This window comes from Tyto alba, unplaced genomic scaffold (assembly GCF_018691265.1).
Source record: "Tyto alba isolate M040663 unplaced genomic scaffold, T.alba_DEE_v4.0 Super-Scaffold_5, whole genome shotgun sequence".
NCBI classification, from domain to species: Eukaryota; Metazoa; Chordata; class Aves; order Strigiformes; family Tytonidae; genus Tyto; species Tyto alba.
In genome coordinates this window covers 6,672,635-6,694,984 of record NW_024881326.1, presented here as the reverse complement: position 1 = coordinate 6,694,984, position 22,350 = coordinate 6,672,635, and the positions used below count along the sequence as shown (strand labels likewise).

Here is a 22,350-nt window from a genome sequence, read left to right as displayed (position 1 = left end):
TCTAAGATGTGAAATTGTTTGAAAGTGCTCCCTTCTAGGACACGACCTTGGTGTGTTTGCTGGTGCTGTTTTGAAAGATTTTCAATTACTGTATCATGGGTAGGTTTTATGGAAGAGTTTTCTTTCTGAAGAACAGGAATTAAATCATACTTGCTTCTTTGGGAACTAACGTGTAGTGTGTATCCATATATTCACAGCTACTGAATTATCCTGCTTCTGTCAATCTCTTTTTCTGTTCCCGTAGTCACTCAACAAAAAGGCCAGATTCAGAGTATTTTGATTACTCCAGAGTAATGAGGAGACTTCTATCAGCTGTCCACCATCTGAATCCATGTATAACCTGAAAATTTTGATGGGATGAAAGATTTTTATCAAATATAGATTAAAACGGAATAAAATCCCAAAGGCTTTGTGCTTAGAGACACTGTGAATTTATGGATTACATAGATTCTGTGCAAAATTGTCATTCCTGTTGTCCTTGCTCATAGCACTAACATGACTGTCAGTGGAATAAACTAGAGAGGAAAAAACAGTTCTTCTTTCCTCCTTTATTTTTGTAAATCTCAGCAGTTTCTGATTTGTTGCAGGATCACATCCCTGTGTCAATTAGTCTCATCACATTCTGTCTTCATTTCTTATACAGTAACAAGAAAAAGAGGAAGAACTGTATTTAAAAGTGTGCTATTAAATTCATTAACATTTTTGAGAGAGCTGGGCTGAGTGTGAGGCCTGAAACTGCTTTGAAAATGATCTTTAAAAACTGACTTTGTATCCAGCTGAGGATGGAACAAATACATTGAAGAGGATGGGAAAAAGAAGCTGGCGTAACACAAATTTACTACTTGTACAAAGAAAAAGAAATTGTTCCAATACAGTAGCTCAAATCCTGGTTGCTTTCCTTAATAGGATGGCTTCAATAGGATTTAATTTAGGACTAGTTGTGCTAAGCTCTGGAAAAATTGAGAGCCAGGAAGGGCTGTTTTTGTTTGTTTTTCAATTATTTTGATGGTTACAAAATAATCTGGGAATTTTCACCTCATGGAGTTTGTAATTTGGTTTGTTTGATGTGGTTTCTTTAGGTCTCGGGACTTCTTGAAATATTAGACTGACAGTGCTTAACTACAGCTAGTGACAGCCTAACTGTGTTTTCATTTTTGGCATGTTTTTTCAGACTTTTCTTGGTTTAGTGGAAAACCATAAATGTCAGTAGCTTGCTATATGGCCATACAGTAACTTCAGGGTTCACTACCATGCTCCTAACCAGAAAGAGTATTACAAGTCTATTACTCAAATGAGAAAGATTAGAAACAAATCAGAATATTTTTAAATGCTTCACATTTACTTACTGCAGATTCAACAGTGAGTTTAGCACCAGAGTCAAAGAAGGGCATAATAGAGGAACTTGAATGCCTGTTTTTCTTTTATAGGTGATCTCTGTAGAACAGGAGGTAGGAAATATTGTCTGGGCTTCTTTGGGAAGCTTGGAAGAGCTGATGAATTCATCAGTCCTTTTTATGCAGCTCTACTGGAGGATTTAAATCTTCATGTCTTCAATTTATTAAATTATTATGAGAAAGTCATTCTATTGTTATCAAACTCATTTTTCTTATGCAAGTTTCTATGCTATTTTTGTTATAGAAAGGTATTGTCTCACTGATAACATTGCCAGTGGGAAGGAGGGCTCGGACTGGCTCATGTAAATGGAAAATATAAGGAGAAAATCAGAGTACAAAGAAGTCTTCTGTGCCTATAACTGACATTTCTTGGAAAATAAGGTCTCTTAAGCCTTCTATTATAGTCTGGAAAGACACTTCACTTAGTCCACTAATCTATCTAAAAAGCTTTACTACCTGAGTTCACCAGATAAATCTATTCCAAGGCCTACAAAATTTTCAAGTCCAAAAATAATCTGTTGATGGGCCTTTTTGAAAAGTTTGATACTATCAGGGAGTCTGAAAATCAATCGGACAAGAAAACTCAGTAATAATAGCCTAGCATTAGCTACACACGATATATTAGTTTAAACAAATACAAAGGCACATTATCCTACTTCTTTCTGTTGTCTGCTGTTTTGATAGGCGGTATAGAATTACATAAGACGTATGTGTGTATGTAGAGAGAGATGCTTCCTATTTTGGAACATAAGTTTGTGATGAGCTGCTTTTCGCTGAATGGCATTACTGTTACACTGGTTTTAACAAAAAGAAAAATATTTATTGTAAATTTCAAGTGAAATTGGTGCTGACATTTGCAAGTTAAAATTCAGTCATTAATGTTTAAAACCTGGAAGATACTGTGAATTAATTTATAAGAAATTTGTAAAACAGAAATTTAATACATTTGTATTTGTTAAGACACGGGTATGTTTAATTTAAAGTAAGGCATTATTTACAATCTCTAACTGGAGTCACATATCAATTTCTGTTGTGCATAGCAAGCCGATGTTTTTAAAAGCTTATTTGAAAGAGAGCTGAAAAATTAATCAAGTTAATTGAATTAATGAAATGGTTCCTCCCATGGTTACGTCTGTGCCTGCTGTGAATAAGGGCTCCCCTACCTGCAGAGCCTAGTCATGTCATCCAGAACTGGCAGTGTTTCCCTCCAGTTTGTCATCTCTCAGTAAGATCCTTCCTCTCCATAGCGCAGGTTTGTTCAGTGGTTGACCTCCCCGAAGAGGTGGTGCCGCAAACACGGGATAACCAGCAATGGGGACAGGCCTTCAGGGTGATGATGGTCTTCTGGAGAGAGCTCATCCTCTGGCTTACTGCAGAACTAGAGCAACAGTGCAGCCATGTGAGAACTTGCCTTAAGACAGAAATTTATTGCCACCTACCATCCATACTGATACAGTTAAGGTGATTGGTGCTGGTAGATTTGCGATAGGGACTACTGTCATATAGATACACACTGCAATTTTAAGACCATTTTCCTCCAACTTTGTACTGATCTGGGTATTGCACAGTTGTGTTTGAGACACTGGTGAGACTCATCTGCTTGTTCCTTGGCTGAACAATTCCCCCTAAAATGACAAGAACTGATTGAGAGCTGTGAAAGGGTCGCTGAAGTGACTTAGTAAAGGAAGGATCCACAGTGCATTCCTCTTTAGAAATTCATACTTATTTTCTGCCATAAGGATTAGGGTTTTTGTTCCCCAAACCAGAAGAGACTTGGATAGTGTTGTGGTTCCTTTGTTGTTTTGGACTTTCCCCTGCTTCAGTTTTCCTCTCCCTTCCTTTTACAGTGTTTTTGCAGGATGCTTGGAATTTGGTGGTATATATGAGCAAGGAGTTAGCAGATTCAGTGATTCTTGCAGAGAGGAGAATTTTTTAGATACTTCTAATAAATGCTACTATGACAGAGGGATTTGGATTAAGGATGCTAATGCATCTCTAATGATGGAGCACGTCTGTGAACCAAGAGGCTAAGGAATGAGTTGGAAAGTGGGCCTGATACAGCTGGTTAAAAAGTAGGTTAGGTTGAAAAAGTATTGATTTCAATAGCAACAAAGTTGCTTAAATATATATTTTATTTACATGCAAAGAAACATTACATTAAAAAGGGCCTATGTTTGAAATACAGTACAAATTATTAAATTCAATCATGTACCAGAAACACATGTGAAAATACTAAGAAGTTTGCAGTGTTAACTGTACGTAAAAAACAAAAAAAAATCACAACAAAAAACAACAAATGTCACTGATACTAACCTTTGTGAGTATTTGATACACAGCACACACAGTCTCACCTATCAAATTCCACTTCTTCAGTCAAAAGAACTGCCAACAACTTCAGATGTTTGCAGTAAACACTAAAAAAATTAAAAAGACACAATGAAGATGCTTTTGCACATAAAACTTATCTTCCTTGAGTCACTCTAGACTTTTCAAGGGGCACCAAGAATTCAGGTTTAGGAGCCTCTTGGATAGGAGGATGTGGATGCAAAGCATGGATTGTAACCTACTGATGATAAGCCATGGTCTGAACAATGTGTGTGGCTTGGCAACTTTGGTAAATGTCAGACTGTTTTCAGAGGAAATCTGTTTGTTAACCATGTTTCCAATATGGAGGAGCTGTAAAGGAGGTAACATAGCAGAATTTTTTTTAAATAACTGTGGTTCTACATTCATTTGTATTTATTCTGATGAGACCACAAACATGATGAGATCACAGCAGTATTCTCTGGCCTGGGTAGTGATTGTGAATTAAAGACCTTCTGACTCATAACAGTGGAAGTTACATGAATCTTCACATTTTCTGTTAACTCTACTAGCAAGTTTGAAAGAGAGAGAGAGATGGGGAAAAGGGCTGTTCTTTGAAGTAATTGATTTGCAGGTGTTTACCTGCTAGGAGACATTTTAGTAGGTGTTGGTAGAGAAGAGGCTGGGGAAGTGTGGAAGTGCCAAGGTGTAAATCAGACTAAATCATCTGAATACCGCTAGTACAGCTAGATTGTAATGCATCACTGAAGAGGGACCTCCTAACAGTGAACCTCTTGGTAATTTGACCATCAGCTCTGGTTCAGTGGCTTGAGCACATACTTCAGTCTGTGTCTGTTCATCAGAACACCTAAATGTGTGCTTACATTTGTGCATGCAGCTTTGGGATCTGGGGCATTTACTAAAACCTTGCTGGTGTCAGTGATGCGATTCTATGTGTGTAGAATAAGGCTGACCAAGCTGTGGTTCTTTAGGTGTGTGTGGTTCTAGAGAAATTCAAGTGTTGCCCCACACTGCCACTGTCTCATGACACACTAGGTTTCTGATGAGGATTTCTAGGACCTCTTGAGTAGAACCAGAGGGCTGCTATTCTGACTTTGGTATGAGGCATTTAGCTCTTCTCTGCCAAGAGAAGATGTGGGCAGAGTCACTCTTCTCTATCCCCATCACACATATCCCTGCAGGTCACAGTCTCATGCTGTTGCTGATGATGAACAAGTTTGTTCTCCACTTATGAATGTATCAGGGTCTCGTGGAGCACAGAAAAGCAATGGATTTGCACCACGTTAACATTTCACTATACAGCTGGCTGAGAACATACTTTGAACCAGTATTTAAAGCTGCAACAATCTGTCCAAACCCTCTGAGATTAAGAAATAATTTCAAACTAGGCCTGTCTCACTTGACCACCTCCTCCTCCCCTGTAAGGGCAGCAGTCAGTTAAGAATTAACATGTAGCAGTGTGACTTCTCTTTCACAGTCAGGCTTTTCCTGTACCATTTCCATCAATTTTGGCTTCCACATTATTCAGCTGTGCATCAGACAACTCTTTTGTTATGTGCCAATTAACCCAGCTTGATAAATAGTGATTATGCATAATTTATACAGAATAATATTCTTCTTGTTCCCTGTAAATAAGGCACTGGCTTAGCTGAGGGTACTGGTCTATGAATTACCATCAGATGTGATTGTGAAGGTCCAGGAGGCTGGTTGAAAGAAGGACTCTTTGGACTGTAAAGTGGATAGAAATGATACCAAGAATAAAACTAGATAGGGGCGTGCTTTTGTTTTTGTAAGGGGAGTTGGGGTTTTGGTTTTGCAGTTCTGTAGTTTGCTATTTCAGTGTACTGAATAGGCCTCTCGGTTCTAGTCCAGCTCACTGAAGTCCATGGGAGCGTCTCCAATGATGTTGGTGGGTACCTTATTGGACTCCTAAGGAGCATTTTCAGATGATTTCCATGGCCACTGAATCCAAGTTTTCACATCTATTCTGTTTCCTCTTCTGCATTAACTGACCTGGGGTCTCTCAGACTGATAAGTTGATAGCAGTGGGACACAAGCAGTAGGTGAGAATTGCTTTGCCCCATGAACCTTGAGTAAACAACGGGAGGAGATACGGCAGTGTGAAATCCAGGCCACTGGTCCAAGATGTACTCGCAGTGACAGCGCTTGCTGGAACTCTATTGCAGAGCCTCCAGGAAAGTGTTAGGGACTGTTGCTTTGGGTAAACTGGGCTGTCTGTCAGCTAGCACCATGCTCTGCGTACACAGAGCCAACTGGAAACCCTCCAGAGCCGGAGGCTGCTTGCACAGCTGCTGTTTTGGTGATCGCATCCCCTTTCTCCCTGGACAGCCTTAATCCTGGCCTTCACCTCATGGTGAATTTTACCCAGTTCAGTGATTCCAGGTGTGTGTGCCGTTTTGCCTCTTCTATCTCATCCTCTGTAATACATCCCCTGAGGCCTATAAATGGCACCACCTCAGCAGACTCAGCTCATCTTTCATCACACTGCCAAAGCCTTGGTTTGATTTATTGCCTTTCACCACAGTGGCCCAGAATGAAGTCAACTGAAATCACTCAGGGAAGGATCTGCTGAACAAGCATACATTTAATAATATGCCTCCACCTTTTTACTTCCTCCATACTGGGATGTTCCAATGAAATAAGAAATCGCTTCAGAATATCGGCGTGCTGGAGATAGCTGCTGCTGCTGTGCAGCTCTGAGGCGCAGCTTTACTTTTTACTGCTGCGCCTCAGCTCAGCCCTGTGTTCTGACTAACATCCTCAACTGCGAAATGCTGCCATTTTCTGAAGGGTGTGACTAATTTATGTTTTCTGTATACCACAGAGTGCTTGCTTTTCTCTTAGCCTGTTGTTTAAAAATGTGAGATAGATCATCTCTGAAGACGGTAACAATACCTACTTGAATACTTCCTGGTCTGCCACATCTTGTCAAATTCACATTAAAAACACTTTTTTGAACATGTCTTTTTGTTCCAAGGCAGAGTGCTTAATGGTTGATGGAACTTACATTACTTTGAATAAAATTATAGAAATGTTCATGGTTTTATGTTACATGCTACTATGTGTTTATTAGAATATGCATATTAATATAGTATATTGGCTATCTGTAAGTAAATGGCAGCTAAATATATTTGTGTTTTATAACTGAATAACTTTTGAAAGAATAGGGGGTTTCATATTTTTGTTCTGACCAACATTTTTAGAAAAATTGCTTCAGAAAATAAGAGATACAGTTACAATCCAAAGTGATCACAGCATGCTGGCATAACATAGTAGATTAAAATGAAAAGCATTTCACATGCTGCAGCAGATGGAAACAAGTTATTTAACTCAAGTGTGTGTTACATATTTGTGTTGCATGAACACTGTCCATGTTTCTGCAGAGATTAGTCATGAAACAGGAGTTGGAGTCTCAGATGTGAAGAATACAAGTGATCATTGCTGTGAATATATTTAGACTTCCCTGCGGAAAACTTTGCCAGGTCCTCTGGCTCCCTCACACAAGTGTTAGCTCATCTTCCACGCTTCAGGGAGAAAGGACTGTGTGGTTATGTGTATAGGATAGACTAAGCCTTTTTTCAAAGGGCAAAAGCTCAATGAATTGCTCTATGTCCACATGTTAAGTCTCTAATGCTCCCTAAACTTGAGGCCAGTGCCTGAACTCTTAAGCATCCAGGATCATGGAGTTGCCCGTCAAGAGTGGAGTGTTGGCATTGCACACACTGCTGTTGTTGGCAAGGTGTTGATTATCCTGGAGAAGCTGAGCAGAAACACCTCATTAAAACACAAAAGGCAGATACTGATGCCTTTCCATTTCTCTCCAGCAGTGAGTTTAACTGTCTACAAAGAGAAGCCTCTTGCTGCTCCTCCTCCAAGTATCTGCTTTGGGGTCAGGACCAGCAGACGCAGTCAGTGGAAGAACTCAAAAGTAACATGAATCCACAGCATTTAAACCCATGTTCTGCAACAGTGTTACAAAGTTATCTTTCTAAGAGCTTTTTGTTTTAAATTGTGTGGTATGTATTGGATGTATTCCATTGAAAACTAAAAGGAATTCTTCCCTGTGAACAGCTTATGGGTGGTGGTGGGATCAGGATGGAAGGTGGTCTGTTAACAGTGGAAGATCATGGATTGCCAGGATGGGTTTAAAAATAGAAAACTTGCCTATAATTTGTGGTGCCTGATCTGAGAGCTTGAACTCCATTTTGTAAAGATAGAAACAAGATAATCTAGTACTCTGATAAGCATATACTTAAGTATAGTCCTCAAATACATAACATATTTTTTAAATCATCGTACCCAAAAAATCAGTTGATTTGTATGGCACGTATATATCTTCTCTCATCTTTAATCCATTTTAAGCTTTAAACCCCTATTTTGCTTCCCTCAAACTCCAATAGATTGTGCTTCAAATTGAGCCATGATAATCTGATTCATATGCTTTCAAAAGGAATGTTCTCACAGAACCCAAATCTGTGGTGTTTTAAAAAAATCAGTGTGTAATAGCGATCCCAGTTAAAATCTTTTTATAATTTGGACCTACTGATAAGAGGTTGATACTTTTCCTGGAAACTGGGTGGATAGATTCCTGGGTTTCTTCCACTATCAGAAATGTGTTGTAAATATGGAGATTCTGAATGGCAAGTGATTTTTTTTTTTTCTTTTTTTAATGAAAAGTGAAACATATATTGTAATTCGGTAGGTTTGCAGGACAAAATAGTAATTTTGTACTTGCGTTTCATCAAGGTTCTAAACAATGTTGGTTTTTTTTTTAAAGCCATGTGGCCAGTAACCTGAAAACAGAGGTAGGTCAGGCTCTATCTAATCTTAGGTTTGGAAGCGGCTTGTGAGCTAAATGGTAAGCGAGTAGATAATAGCCACCCAAGTAGCATAGCCTGTTCCAAGCCACTCAGGCCACCTGCAGTATGTTCTCTGACTAGACGAACACCTTTCAGAAAGCTAAGCACGGCTTTCTTGAGACTATCAAGGTCATGATCAGCTTGTCTTCCTCTCAGTCTTAGAGTTTGGTGCTCAAGGATGTTCTTGTTACTGACATTTTAAATATATTAGCTAGTTTTTTTAAAATACCAAAGCTTTAAAATATATTAGCTAGGTTTTTTTAAATACCAAAGCTTTTATTTGCATGTACGCCAAATAGGCAGTTTGAGGGCAGAGAGATTTTGATCCTGGTTTACCTTTATCTGAGTAAAGTTACGTTAATGGACAAAGTACATCAGACCTGAATGAACTTCAGCTACCTTTCTCTGAGTGCTTTCTGAAACGGCGCATTTTGTCAGCCCTTCTGTCTAAAAGGATCTGACCAGATAATGCACTTCTTTATCACGAGCAGTCATTGCAGGTCTTGACAGGCACCTGTTGGCATCATGGTGTGCATGAGACTGTGCTGCTGGTGTTCCTGCTAGCACTGTTACAGCCTAAGTGGCCTATTTTTATTGTTGCAAGCTGGCGTTTTTCATACACTCATAAAATTCACACAAATGTTTCAGTATGAAGAGAAGATCCAGCACACAGCAAATTCATGTACATTGTTAGCGTTTTATTTGACTGTAGCAGTATATATAAAGGCCAAAATGTGTAAAGTTTAATGAGTTGAGTCATGTATATAATAAATAATTGGGCATACTGAAGGAAACCAAGGTTGTGGTAATGTATTTGTATGGCACCCAGCAGCCAGGAGCTGTAACTGTCATCAGGGTTCCAAAGTCATCCTAAAAAGCAGATAAGAAATAAGGACTCACTTGATGCCTTTGTAATGGAGTTGTGATAGGGTGACAAAAGTTATCTTGAATAGGATCTTGACCAGAGAGTCAAGATGCTTGGATCTGGACATTTGTTTTGGATTGCTTTCCAGTAAATGGTTTATGAGATATGAATTGATTAATCCTTATGCCTTTCATTTGCAATTTAATAATACCCCCCTCTCAGTGCCTGAATGTACTGTTTTTACTTTATCGGCTTTTCTAAAAAGAAATGCAAAATGAAGTGTATATGTTTGAAGAAGGCACTAGATAGAACAAAGCAAGCTGACTAGTTCTTTATAAAAAGAACTAGCTAAAACAAACCACAGTTATATCACTGAGAAAGTGTTGCCATAAATGAAGTAACAAGAGTAAATCATAATTTTGTTTTGCACTCTGCTGTGAGGTTTTGGGTTGGTGTTTTTGGTTTGTTTTGTTTTTTTTTTTTTTTTTTTTTTTTTTTTGTTTGGTTTTTTTTTGTTGTTGTTGTTTGGTTTGTTTTTTTTGGGAAGGATATTTTTATGTTTATAATGGCACATCCTTTATCAGGTAGGATGAGAAGTGATGTTACAGCTAATATCTCAGGAGGATTTGTATCTAATTCCAAGTTGTAACTTCCTCGGTTTCCTCCAACCCCCAGGAACACTCACTATTAACTATTTCAGAAATGAATGTTTTCAGAAATGCTTCTTAGCTGAATTCTAAATAACTCAGTGGAATATTTTTTCCTTGACAGAATTCAGTGTCTTAACAATTTAAATGTAAAAACTAGTTTTATTTGCCATAGGTAAATGCAATTCACTTAATTTTTAATTTTTAATATGATGAGTTTGTCTGTAAAGAAAGATCTCAAGTCTGAATCCCTGGAGCCCCCTGAAAGTAGCTCATGCTGCATTCAGGGGCAGTGCTGTGCTGATCTCCTTAGGGCTTAAGGTAGAGAGTGTGCCTTTTCATTCAGTGTGTTAAAACGAAAGGGAAAGAAAGCAGTAGAGGCTTTGTCAGTCTTTCTAAGAGCCTGTATGCTTACTGTATGAAGTGACGTTAATGATAACCCTTGCATTATTACAGCAAGGAAGTCGTAGGATGGAGCCTTAGATAGAAAATAGCAACTGCTCTGACATATGTTGCATATTATTCCATTATAAAGTAGTCCCATTCGTCTGTTGGCAGAGGCTGGCAGTGAGAATTGTCTGGAATCCAAGACAATTGGCAGAAGAAAGTAGAGGGAATAAAATAATTTCACAGCTAGGGGAAACACAAAACTCAAAACCAAGGAACTGGTACAAGCAACACGCAATAATGTCAGTTGTGATTGTGCTCCTACGGTGCCTTTCATCCCAAAGAGCTGTATGATTATCAGTAAGGCAGGTCTTACAGTGCCCCTTTGGCATAGGTTAATTTTGTCAGACCTACTTTGTAAGAAATCAATATGAGCAAGGAGGAAATTACTTGTCCATACAAACAGTAATGAAGAAGGAATAGCATCTGAGGTATTGTAACCTCCAACCCCTGACTCCAAAACTATGGGGCTGTTACATCCCTGGCAGAAGTGTGCTGTACGCTGCGCTTGGGAGGGTCCTGCCGACTTTTACAAGTCAGTCATTAATGATATCATCTACTGGAAGTGGTATATTAAGATTCACCCAATAGCGCATTTCTTTTGTTGTCTTTATACATATTTTCTTTAAACAAACAAAATCCAAACCTACTTGTGAATGTTCCTAGTAACGCTTCAGCTGTTTATAGTAAGAAGTGGAAAAAAAAAAAAAAAAAAAAGGTGTCAGAGAAGTTTTGACTTTAGCTTCTAGGCAATAGATAGTAGAAATGTCAGAGCCTACAGAGACAACCTTACTGGGTCAGGCATACTCACAGTCACTAAAAGGCAGAAGAAGTAAATACCATTAGAAAGCAAAAAAAAAAAAAAAAAAAAAAAAAAAGACACCCAAACATCTAATACCTTGTGTGAAATGGGGCATCTTTTGAGATTCTGGCCTGGAGCCCTCCTGGGGTCTGAGTTAAAAAAAAAAAAAAATCACTCAGGCTGGTGACTGGTTTGGTTAACACTGGTTAATCTCAGCAAGTTTCTATGGTGGGGCCGATTTCGCTGGAGAGAGGATGGAACTGCTAGTAAAACAGAAGGCTGGGGTTCATTGGGTTACACTGATGTTTAGGATGGCTCAGCTGCTGTACAGTACAGAAACAAATATTTTTATTTATTTGGGATTGGGTTGGTATTTTTGTTTGCCTTTTTTTGTTTGTTTGTTTTTAAATCAAATTTTGCTTACTACTGTGATTACTCTGGCTCAGAGCATTTTCCTTCCTTGGCAGGAAACAGCAGTCTGTCATGACCTGAAAGTTCCTTATCTTCTCTTGACATGCTTGAGAATTCACAGGCTTCTGTCACACCACCCCTTCTTCTCCTGAAAAATGATGACATGTGACAGATAACTTTGAGAACAAGCCCAGAGTTAAGTCTCCATTAATAAATACTCACCTTGCACCTAATGCCAAAATAACAGCTTATTATTATCCCCTGTTGGATAACTGCTGCTCAGGACCTCTGTCCCTTGTTTGTGGAGGTTTCAACTTTTTCAGATCAGGTTATAAACCATCTTGGTTATGTGCTGTCCTTGGAAACAGATGTGCAACCACAGTACTAATGACTGTAATTAAGAGCAGTTTAATAAAGGCATAGCTCAGGGAAAAAAATTGCCTTTTTTTTTTTTTTTTTTTTGAGGAATGAAGTTACATCAGGATTTGTCCAAATCACTTCTCTAACAGCCAAAGTATGTGTTTGACCATCTGCATTTTTCAATTAGGGAAAACCAAACATAAATCAACTGTGATTAATTAAGGAAAAATACCAAAATTCTTACTTGAACATGAGGATTGTTCCGATTGTCAATACAAAGTAGTTTGTAAAAAGAGCTTAAAGCTAAGGTTTTGTTAGCCTTTCTAAAATTTTGCTTATGTCTCAGCGGTATTAGAATAATAATGTATTTAAAAATATAATTACATGTTTGGTTTTTGGAAAACAAGTAACAATATGGCTGTGGGTTCATGGATGTTCAGTAGGCTCATCTGATCACACAGGAGATTAGGTCACAAACTAAAGACCTAGTGCTACAAAATTGTAACAAAATTGTGAGTTCAAAAATTCAAATGAATATTGAAGACCAAAATAATTGGCCCTTTAGCTCCTCCTTATAAAACCAAAGTTTTATTTGCCTTTTAAATGGGCCAGTAAAATTGAATTGGCTCCCTATAGTGCATGCAGAAGATAGTCAAGAAGAGTAAGCTATAAGAAATAAGCAGAGGAGTTTAAAAGACTAAGATTTTTCAAAACTGATAGAAGACAGATAGTCTATAGAAGTGTTAAATCTTAAAGATCTGCAGTTTAATAAAAACCTGAATCAGGGGAAATAAGACTGGTCTGGGAGGTGCACTTATTAGAGGATATTGTTGTTAATCCTCCAGAAGTTTTAGGAAAAATGTTGCAGATATCTGAAAGGCCAAATCAGAAGCTTACCTGTGCTGGGCTGCTCCATGCAGGCAGCAGCTCCATGTTGGTTATCAGGTATTGTTTGGAGAAGGTCCTGCTTACAGTCAGGTTGTTCACAGACTCTGATTTTTTTTTTTTTTGTCACATTACTCACAAATTGAGAATGAACTCTTTGCATAAATGAGCACAATCTGGTATGAAAATATACATACCTTAATTCAGTGTTTTAAAATAGCCATGCAAGACAGAATTTTGTCCAAAGGACAAAGACTTTGAACTATTGTCAAACTGTTGACTACAGTGCCTAGGTGTCATATGTCTAAGAACAAGAACGAGCACAAACTGGACCAATTCTCAGCTGCATGTGGAGGCACTGGTCTATGCTGGAGCCAGCCACTGTCGGTCACCCTTAGCGTTGCACCTATTCTCTCTACTGACCCTGTGGGATGTAGGAACTAGCAGTCCTAGTAAGAGCTAAACTGTATTCTTCATTATAGTCCTATGCTTGGCTAGCACAGTAGGCTTTCTGGGCCCCCTTGTGACTCTTTCTTTACATATCGTGTCCCTGTAAATCAGAGATTTCAGTGGAGTCACAGTTCAAAAGTATTCTTGAGCCTCATACCTTAAACCTGATAATAAATAACGGGTGAACCCAGGATTGTTTGAAATACTTTGGGTTTTTAGAGTTAGGAGACATTGGAAAATGTGCTCTGTTTGCATTGCAAGAAGGGATGTTTCCTGGAATACTTGTTCTTCTCTGCTTTCTCGGCAGTACCAAATCTACGTGACAAAACTAGTAAACTAGGCCATTAATAAATATGTAAAAGAAGCCTGATCTATGAGGTACTGACTCAGTGTATGTGAGGACACCCAGCTCTTCTAGCCCCAGTTCAGTGATTATCCCCATGGAATTAGAGGGTTTACATGCCATCGAAATTATTTGGAGACTGCCAGACTTCCTAATGTAGTCATTATTTTCCCCTTTTTTTCACCTGTAAGCTAATGTCTTTTATTTGTTACTTCAGCAGATAATTTTTATGGTAGCTTTTCTACTTTATATCCTGCTGGTATATAGTTTAACAAAATGCCTTTTTAAATAGTGTATTTAATTCCTCAGTCATGCTTCTGGGAATAAATTCTTGCTGTATTATGACTGCTTTTATATCTTTTCTTTACTGTGGTTGAGAACTTCTGCAAACTTTTCCTTCAGAAATCACTACTTCTTCCCTCTCTGTGCCTCATGTGCATCTCTTTTCTGTCTATACCAGCTGTTATTTGCTGCTGGTAACCATGACTGGTCATGTCCTGTTACAGTGGCTTAAATACTTAAAGAAATTCCTTAATAGCATTTCTATTTTTGCATCTGGATCTCCAGGAAGAAAATCGAATTTTCACACCTGACTGCCTATTTGAGGTGTTATCCATGATGCTGTGTCAATGAGCTGATATTGTGGAGAATCCTTTTTAAAATTACTTTAACAGGGTTTAGTGATTCTGAATGGTAGCATTTATGGTAAGAAATATTTCATGATGGTACTTTCAGAAGTAACGATGCTGTATATTTCCGTGTAGAATTCATGTCTTCTTTACCGGTAATTACTTTCCCGTGCTTTTTGCAAAGCTAAATATGCAGCGTTTTGGCAAAAGTGGTTAATGGGGCCAGATGAAATTTGTTGTTAAATCCAGTTCTTGACAAGGGAAATTGTTAATGTTGAACGAACATTTTTCTGGGAAACTTATTTTCATTACAAATGGGACTTGCTCATCTCAGTCCAGAAATGTTTTGCTTTAGAAGTGCTGGTATGCTGTAGTGTATTTCAGCTGTACAATCTTTATTACGGACCAGAGCCCTAGAATCTCACATACCAGGCTCCCTCCTATCTCTGATGCAGGCTCCCTCCATGAAAAGAACCCAGGGTTGCAGGAAGTTTGCTCTGTTCCTGCAGAGTTGACCAACAAAGAAACTCTTTTCCCTGCAACTCCCATGAAGTTGACCACATTTATAGACTGAAATACTTTCATTTTTATCCAAAATGGTCATTGTTCAATCTCTATAAAGTATGGGAAATTGTTTCACCAGATAAGTACACACGTAACAAAGCACCTTTGACTGCATTTTGGTTATTTCTTCAGGACACCAGAATGCATGATATCCCTTAACCTGGAGGCTTTTAGTCAATATGTGTTCCTCATTTATGTTATTAATAAGCCATACACTTTCCAAATTTCTTCTGAGAGATCCTAACACTCAGTTAAGAAGCCACCATAATTTCTCACTATAAAAGACCACACCCAGATTTCATAGAGAGATTTCAGAGTTGCGGACTATAAAGGAATAAAACATCCAGACTTCTTTGAATCAGATCTGAATCAATGTGGGATAACAGGGGAAACTACATCTTAACATCTTGACTTTTAGGCAGACCTGACATTTGTTATGTAGCTGTTAACAAAGCTCTCAAGGTGCTACTCAAGGGAGGAAATGTATTTTACAGACAAGCAGTGTAATCCCATGTTTGCTTTTAAAGAATATGGAGAGATTGGTGGATTATAACAATATAGCAGGACAAATTGCAATCAGAAATGTCCTCAGGCCAGTATAATGGTGACAAAGTTGGTACAAGTCACAGCTACACTGAAATTAGTATATATTATCTCATTAATTCATTCCATCTGCTGCATCATACAGAATAATTTAAGGATTTCTTAGAAGGCTTGCTTCAAATATACTGTGAAAGTTTGTTTGCATTCATTATATGTCAGATTTTAACACCTATGTCTGTCTTTGTTAGTCTGTTCACAGTTTTCCAGAGGAGTTTATGCCATCTTTGGATTCTATGACCAGATGTCAATGAACACACTGACATCATTTTGTGGAGCCCTTCACACATCCTTCGTCACACCCAGCTTCCCAACAGATGCAGATGTGCAGTTTGTCATCCAGATGCGGCCAGCATTAAAAGGAGCCATCTTGAGTCTCTTGACTCATTATAAGTGGGAAAAGTTTGTGTACCTCTATGACACAGAACGGGGTAAGCACCATCATTTTAAGTGATTTTTCTATTTCATAATTTGCTATAAGTATCACCAGAATCAGTATGTGAAGTCCATCCCAATTTTATTCTGGATGCAGGTAGCACATTCTGAAGACCCTAGAAAACAAGTTTATTCTGAAGAAACTAAAATGAATAGATAAATGAAAAGAAGTCATCTTCATGTTGCTGATAATTTGTAAAGAGATTGTCTGGAGGATAGTGTTAGCAGTGTAAGCATTCAATTTGGAATAGCTGGTTTCCATGGAACCGCAGACTCAACACTTGCCAGGGTTTTTGAGTCCCTGCAAAATAAATAAAGTCGGCACTACGAAGTAGGCTGTTAAGCAAGACCTTCCACTGTGCGTGACATTGCAAATCCCACACCACTTTACATAAATGTGCATTTCTCCTGTTACTGGACAAAGACAATCTGTGCTAAGATACACTCTGGAGATGTTTAGGTATCAATAACAATCTAAGAACATAATGCATAAGGTGCTTTAGGGCTCTGCTGGAGAAAAGATGCTCTAGATACATGAGACCAGAGATATATTTTCCTAAATGAAAACATATAAAAACCAGTGTTTTCATGCTTCAGCCAATTGTTAACTACTAAGAAGTACCAAAGGTAGAAAATCATGTCAAAACCAGATCTAAGAATCAGAGACCATTTTCTGTGAGGAATCTTGCTATTTCTGTGCACAGAATTTGCTTGGTTACAGATTTCACCTGGGTAGCATTTTTTGCATTAGATAGATGTGCCGCTACCCTTCTCACCAGCTTCATGATTAACAATTCTAAGACCTTCTTCAGATCACAGTGTCTGGACAAAGCCAAAGAAGCTTAGATTCCATTCCTGGCTCCCATGACAAAGTTCTGATACCCTAGGCTACTTCATGTTGATAAAGATCGAGTATTCAGTGGCTGTGCTTTCCACAATGAAGATGAATATCATCACCCAACTAAGGACATACTGTATGTTGAAATAAAGTAATTTTTAGCCTGATTTTAGGTGAATGCCAAGAGTTCAGAATTTTCTGAGTGATTTGGGAGGTGTTAAATACTTCTAGAGTTGAAAAATGCTAACTATGAGATCAAGTAGGAATGTACATAGAAGTTGAGAATGTCATTAGTTTTAAAATCTTTTAAAATTACTACCCAAACATACATATTTCTGGCTTAGTCCACTCTTAAATGAGAGATCCTGTGAATATGCCATTTGCCTAAGAAAGGTTTAATGTGACCAAATGCAGTGAACTTACAGCATATGATAAAGTAAAATGTCATATGTTCCAGTTGAAACTTATGATTAAGAGTATTAAAGTGTTTTGGAAAGAGGTAATGTATCAGTCATCTAAGATCATGTCTAATAAGAAATCTGGCACTTCAGACTGGAAAAATCTAACAGTGGGAGTTTCACTAGAATTTGTCTAGATGATATGACTGTCAGAATAACTGAGGTAGTAACAGAAGTCATGAGGGAAGACTTGCAGATTCAGGCTTGTATTTTTTCACAGTTCTCAGTGTGTACAGTCTTTAGGTAGACACAGTCTAATCATGAGCTTATTATAATGACTAATGCCTTTAGAACAGTTTAAGTTGTGTCTAGGCTTCATTTTGCCTCATTCGTATTAAGATTTTAATCACAGGTTAAAACAGAGCTCTTGCTGGCAAAATTAGCCCCAGGAATCTGACTTTACCTCTGTTGCCTTCTGCCCCTTATCTTGACTTCCCATTCACATCCTACTCTCAGTCTTACAATTGCTAATCAAAATCATGTGAACCTACTGTGGCTCATGTGCATGTTATGCTCTTACCCCTCCAACCTATCCCTACAATCTCTTATAAAGAGTTCCCTCTCCATCTTTCCTGTAGCCCCCTTTCAGTACTGGAAGGCCACTATAAGATCTCCCCAGAGCCTTCTCTTCTCCAGGCTGAACAACATCAGCTCTCTCAGCCTGTCCTCACAGGGGAGCTGCTCCAGCCCCTGATCATCTCTGTGGCCTCCTCTGGGCCCGCTCAAGCAGGTCTGTGTCCTTCTGATGTTGGGGGCCCCAGAGATGGACACAGCACTACAAGTGGAGTCTCATGAGAGTGGAGTAGAGGGGGACAATCCCCTCTTTTGACCTGCTGGCCACACTTCTCTTGATGTAGCCCAGGACACAGGTGGCTTTCTGGGCTGTAAGCGCACATTGCTGGCTCATAGTCAGTTTTCCATCCACTAATATCCTGAAGTCCTTCTCCACATGGATGATCACAATTCACTCCTTGCCCAGCCTGGATTTTTGCTTGGGATTGCCCCGACCCATGTGCAGGACCCTGCACTTAGCCTTGAACTTCATGAGGTTCACCCAGGCGCATCTCTTCGGCCTTCAGGATTTGCCCTTAGTGAAGCCATGTTGGCTGTCATCAATCACCTCCTTATTTTCCATGTTCCTTAGCATATTTTCCTGGAGGATCTGCTCCATGATATTGCCAGGCACAGAGGTGATACTGACTGGCCCATAGTTCCTCGGGTTTTCCTTTCTTCCTTTTTTAAAAATGGGAGTTATATTTCCCCTTTTCCAGTCAGTGGGAACTTCACTGGACAAATTTCTTGTGATAGGCCTTCAAATACAAAAAATCATCCTAAAAGATTGAACAATAATAATGGTGAATGACTCCTCGTGTCGGGTGGTGAACAGGCTGTACATGTTCCTATGCTGAGATACCTTTGGAAATTAAAACACTAGAGCTGTCACAATTTTTAATAATTCCTGTCTTAGATACTTAACTGCTTTGGGGCACAAACACTGTAGAGAGATGGTGTTAAGCATTTTACTGTCATTTTCTGAAATAAACAATCATTTAAATACTGCCTTTCTATGAAGATTATTATCTCACTGGTTTGTTCTGAGAATCTGAGAAATCGCAAAACATTAGACTACTCTTCCTTACACTGAATATTAGTTATGGACTAAGTTGTTCTTGCGAGTAGTTTTCCTGTGTTCTGCTGAAGCAAAACACTGCCATGTATTAAATATTACATTTACTATTAATAAATACAACACCATATTATAGATGCCATACAAAACTGAATAAACTGTGGTTTTATACTGCTTATTGAACTATTTCAGTTTAAGCTTAGGAGAATAGAGAATCAGCTTTATAAAACTGTTTTCCTTAAGCAGTGACTTTTTTCTTTGTTGCCATCAAATCATATAATCATATGGTTTTCCCCCTGGGTGACATTAGGCACAATACTGTGATGTTTGGCTCCTGCAATGAAGACAAAAGATAAATCTTAAGCCATAGAATAAAGATCTACAATTACATAGATAGGTTGTGGAGGTTTTAATCCAGTGAGTTAGTGTGTACGCTGTGTATGTTTATATTTGTAAGTACATTTTTTTCTGTTGCTATGAGATGAATGAATGTTGCAGATTGTGCTTTCAAATGTATATTTATGTGCAGGTGCAAAATTCAGTTTCTTAAAAACTGCTAAAGCACACAGAAAGAAAAATAAAATGTGAGATTTATGAATTCCAGCAGCAAAAAATATGTCTTATCGTTGCTTATTTCAGTTACTGGACTTATTCTCTGTGAAGAAACTGAAATTTAAGAGAAATATCAAATTGCATGTTCTTCTCCTAGTACCAGCAGAAAAAATAAATTATACTTTGCAGAGAGTAATGATGCATTAGGAAATGGCTGTTAAAGAAGAAAGGACATTAAGCAGTGTACAGAAGAAATAGTCATATGTTCATTGCACATGCTTTTAGTTCATGTGAAAGGGAAAGGCAGGGTTGATTTCTGTTTGTATTAACTCACATCAGTAAGTTGACACTGTTGGTTGCTGTGATGCGTGCAAAATATCTGATTAATTATATGGTACTAACTGCCTCAGTAGGCTTCTCTGCAGTAGAACTAAGACTAATTAAGATTATGTCAGGATGAAATGAGATGAGGTTACATACAGAAAGCTATTAAGAGTTTGGGTAGCACTTTTCAGGAAAGTCATCTTTTGCATCTCATGCTGAGGATTATGTTTCATCAAAACCCTCAGGTTTATTTCCAGTCTTCAGGTCTGTTTCTCGTCTTGCTTTACTTTTACTGTAAATCGGCTGTTATTCCACTGTAATCAGTGGACTGGGGTAACATGAGTATGAATGTGTGGAGAGGTAAGATTGTGATTTTCATAATCATCTTAATGTTGTGTGAAAGTGTGAAGTACTTCTCATTTAATTATAAAAATGGTATGGTAGATTGTAATACTGAAGCTTTTGTTTATTCAAATTTCCATAATGTTTCTTAAGTAATATTTCAGTTTATTTTTGCCTAAGAAACACTGTTTTGTACAGGTTGTTCACCTTCCATCTGTCAGTACAACACAGGCATTTTGTCCTGAGTTACTTTGATTTGTCATACCTACTGTGCACAAAGACATTGATTTCTGTCATGTAGATCATTTAAACAGAATCACACCAAGTGATTTCTGTGTTGTGCATCAAGTCTTCTTCCTCTTATTTCAGGTCATAGTAGTCATCACAGGACAGGAAAGTGGCTTTGTTTGTGTAGTGCCTACCTACACAATGGGAACTCACTCTAAACAGAGGTGCAGATAGATCACAGTCAGTAAGCAAATACCTCTCTAAATCTGAAATTCTACTGTCATTTGGTTTTGATGTAGTCTGTCAGCAGGTATCTAGTGATACCTAAAATCAAGGAGGGCAAAAAAAAAAAGCTTTGGTAAATAGGGTTATTGTTGACTCATTTTATGTTTTTGTTTCATTGGTTAACACTGGCAAGATGAAGACTGAGGCATGGAAGTGTTTGTCTAAAGCCCCAGGTTATGTGACTAAGAAGAGTTGAAAATATCTGCTTTAAAAGCAATTACATCTTTAATCCTTACTGTCACAGAGACACAAAAATTTGACCTGAACTTAACGGATGGGTAAGGATGCAGAAAGCATGAAAATACAGCCTCAGAAAATATGACCTGTCCTATTCCTTTTAAATATAAAACCTTCTGTTATCCTGTTGCATAAAGAAATGTCAGGTAAAGAGCCAAAAAAAAAAAAAAAAAAAAAGAGGTACAAGTGTAAGCTTCTTGATGATTATGCATAAGACATTGAATTGCCTTAAATTGGGTTCAGTACAAGGCAATGAGGTCTGATTCACTGCTTCGGCTGAAGACAAAGAATAACTCTTCTGTTTAGTTCTGCTTTTACAAAATGAGGTTAGTTATCTATTGCTATCAAAGGACAAGACACTTCTGTACTGCTTTCCCTGGAGAATGTGAGATTGGAGCTGATAAAAGAAGTGGTATGTAGAACCAGGCTCATTATATCTTCCACAAAATTAAATTGATGGATTTTTTTTTTTTCCCACTGAAAATTACTGATATGTAGAACATAACAGATTTTGCAAAACATCTAGGGTAAGATTAATTTTTGTAGAATCCAAAAAGACTCTGCTCTAGTACCTGGTAGTTTCCTAGGGATTTTGGAATGTCAGGTTTTGGTTTGACTAGGCCTCTGCTGAAAACAACGATGAAAAATATAATCCAACACAAAATGACTGACTCCTGTTTATAAGCACCTTCCATTAGCAGATAGGTGCAAAGGAGATCTTCCTTCCACATAGCTCATTTGTTAAATTCTGTGTTGTCTTTCTACATGTCAGGAACTTTTATCTTCATTTATAAAGATCATTATTCAATAAGGGGGGAAAATGAAACTGATGGTAGCAGCTACACCAGCATTAGTAAAACCTGAATTCAACACCTGCTGAACAGTCAAATGTCAAAAGAATCAATAGGTGAGCTGTTCATTAACATGTTTATTCTCAGAGCAGGGGCTGAAGAATTTCACTAGCTGAAGAACTGGTCTGAATCCATTGCATAAAGGGAAAAGGATTTAAAGCTGGCTTACAGTTTTCTCAAAATTAAACACTAGCTTATTCCATTTTAAAATTATAATTCTTGTTTGCAATTATGTTTATACCTGTTTAATTCTTCTCAGTTGCACCTATAAGGTTAATGAGATGTATTTTGCTTACACTTTCAAAAGTATGAAAGGATTTAAAATCTTGACATTATCTTCTTTAAATATCAGTCTGTGGTAAAGAATAATGGAACATACAGAGCATGATTGGAAGCCTATAAAATACCAAAAGTGGCAAAACAGAGAAGAATGACTGCAAACCTTGATTCTTCCAAGTTTTTTGGCTCTTTTGCAGGAGTGTTTTGGACAGCAGCCCAGGATCATGGGGATGACATGTAGACAATATCAATTGCTAGCATTTAGGTAGCTATGTAGATGAGCTGTCTCATT

At 38.0% G+C, this 22,350-nt stretch overlaps 1 protein-coding gene across 4 annotated transcripts in view; it reads left to right on the top strand.

Moving 5' to 3' along the window:
• The window catches only part of GRIA3 (glutamate ionotropic receptor AMPA type subunit 3), a 154,445-nt gene that overhangs the window by 19,114 nt on the left and 112,981 nt on the right, over nucleotides 1-22,350 (top strand). For all 4 annotated transcript variants that reach the window (XR_006166917.1, XM_032996077.2, XM_032996078.2 and 1 more), the window contains exon 3: nucleotides 15,794-16,033. Coding sequence is in view for 3 of the 4 variants with exons in the window: in XM_032996077.2 (XP_032851968.2) it covers nucleotides 15,794-16,033 (240 nt within the window). In the remaining variant the exon portion in view is untranslated. The remainder of the gene's footprint in view (nucleotides 1-15,793; nucleotides 16,034-22,350) is intronic.